The sequence below is a fragment of the Arachis ipaensis genome, chromosome B04 (genome assembly GCF_000816755.2).
Source record: "Arachis ipaensis cultivar K30076 chromosome B04, Araip1.1, whole genome shotgun sequence".
Taxonomy (NCBI): domain Eukaryota; kingdom Viridiplantae; phylum Streptophyta; class Magnoliopsida; order Fabales; family Fabaceae; genus Arachis; species Arachis ipaensis.
In genome coordinates, this window is record NC_029788.2 from 124116003 (window position 1) to 124117847 (window position 1845).

The 1845-nt window shown below is 35.4% G+C and overlaps 1 protein-coding gene across 2 annotated transcripts in view; it reads right to left on the reverse strand.

Annotated features, from left to right (window-relative positions):
• The window catches only part of LOC107635188 (LETM1 and EF-hand domain-containing protein 1, mitochondrial), a 6628-nt gene continuing 4785 nt past the window's right edge, over positions 3 to 1845 (reverse strand). For both annotated transcript variants that reach the window (XM_021121930.1, XM_016338580.2), the window contains 4 exons: positions 1521 to 1667; positions 1289 to 1371; positions 1093 to 1208; positions 3 to 154 (listed from right to left, as the gene is read on the reverse strand). In XM_021121930.1, coding sequence (XP_020977589.1) covers positions 84 to 154; positions 1093 to 1208; positions 1289 to 1371; positions 1521 to 1667 — 417 coding nt within the window. In that variant the 3' untranslated portion in view covers positions 3 to 83. The remainder of the gene's footprint in view (positions 155 to 1092; positions 1209 to 1288; positions 1372 to 1520; positions 1668 to 1845) is intronic.

The window sequence follows — 1845 nt, forward strand, 5'->3', positions numbered from 1 at the left end:
GGCAGTGTGTCAAATACATCTCACAAATTAAATGAAGTAACTAGCTTGTCTAATACCTTGAAAATAATAAAAATAACATAATATCATGATCTTGTTTCTTCCTCTGTATCTTCTTTACCCAGTTTCAAAATATCTTCCACCAAAATTTTGCCATCTGCTTAAAATGAAAAGTGCAAATAGTAGTAGTTATTTACTCTGGTAGTTAAATTAATTGACAAATTTAGATTCTTTATCTGCTCCTATTTATAATCTTACCTATCGCTATATATTCTATTATTCTATCTATACATTTGGGAATTGGGTTTTGTCATCGCTAGTTCTTCTCAACTCTATTAATTTTCATATCTATACTTATATATTACTATAGTTATTAAATCCGAGCAGGTTGAGTACCAGTGAACTGATTTGGTTCAGTCAGTTAAACCATGTCGTCTGTGCTAGCCTTTAAAAATTTCCAAAATGGCTACTGTGGGAAACCAAACCCGGTATCTTCAGGTTATGAAGGCTGATTAGTGATTACACATACTATGGTTAATTTTGTACTTCTATATTATATAGAATATATACATCCATGTCTAAAAATCTAAAAATGCAGCTCCCTAAGGCGCTAGTACTACCTTAAAGCAAACACCTATTTTGGTATCAACATATTTAAGTAATTTGGAAACTACATGGAGTTTTAAATTGCCCTCTCAACTCACAGGCTTAACTTCTAAGATTTGTTTGTATTCGTAACTACTTATAATTGTTCTTATTCACTTGAAAAACACCATTGGAGGAGACTTCCACACCCCAAAGGTGGAGGGGAATGAGTCGACTTGGTGTCAAGTAAAGTCAAGTACAAATAACTTGTTTCATACAATAAATGAGACTCTTACAACTATAAGACTGAAAAGTTGGAAAAAAAAAGAAAAAGAACACAAAAGCTGAAAAGGATAATCTCATGTTGCATTAGGTGCATTTTGTAGTTTTAAATTAGAATAGTATATCGTTTGTTGCATTAATTGGAGGGGGCATGTTGGTGACATCCATAATTGATATCTATTTGATCAATAGGGGAAAAAAAGGGAGGAAAATGGAAAGTGAACTGACCACTATCTTTGGAAAGGTTGCTGATAAGTTCATGAACTGCTTCTTTACCCAGCGTGTCCTTCAGATAGATAGCTGCAGCTACAACTTCCTCAGGCGTTACTTTCCCATCAGCATCCCTGCCAGAACATGGTCAAACATTTTAGTTGTTTTTTTTTTTTAATGAGCCATAGAGATTTATAGTTGAACATGGTCAAACCTGTCTAGCAACCGCCAGCGGTCTCCAATTTTAGCATCAACATCATCAATTTCTTTTTCAAGTGTCTGGAGCATATTATCAACCTAAGATACACGTGAAATTCCCATTGTTGTCAGCTCTTTCCAGTTTCACTTCAGAACATAATTCTGTTAATGCTTAATAGCTAATCTCTGTTTTGTTATACAAATATTAAGCGGCATCAAATAAAACTTGAGGTCATGAATGGAATTACCCTGTCAGCAAGTGCTGAAGAAACCTTGTCTTCCAAAGCTATCCCCATAGCACGATCGCTGTCCTTCCTTGCAGCTTGATAGGCTTTCCTAGCTTCTTGCTCAGCATCAGTACCCTCTTTCCCTACCATGCTATTATACAGATCTACCTGCATAGTGAGAGGTTAAAACTGATTTTCTATGTAAAAATAGCTGTGCCTAGGCTTGATATACTCAATAGAGAGTTTATCAAACAACGACAACCATGACAAAAACAATAATCAATTTTCAAATACAGAAAACTATTTCATCCCCACTTCCCGCGCAGAAGAGAGAGGAGGGGGGGGG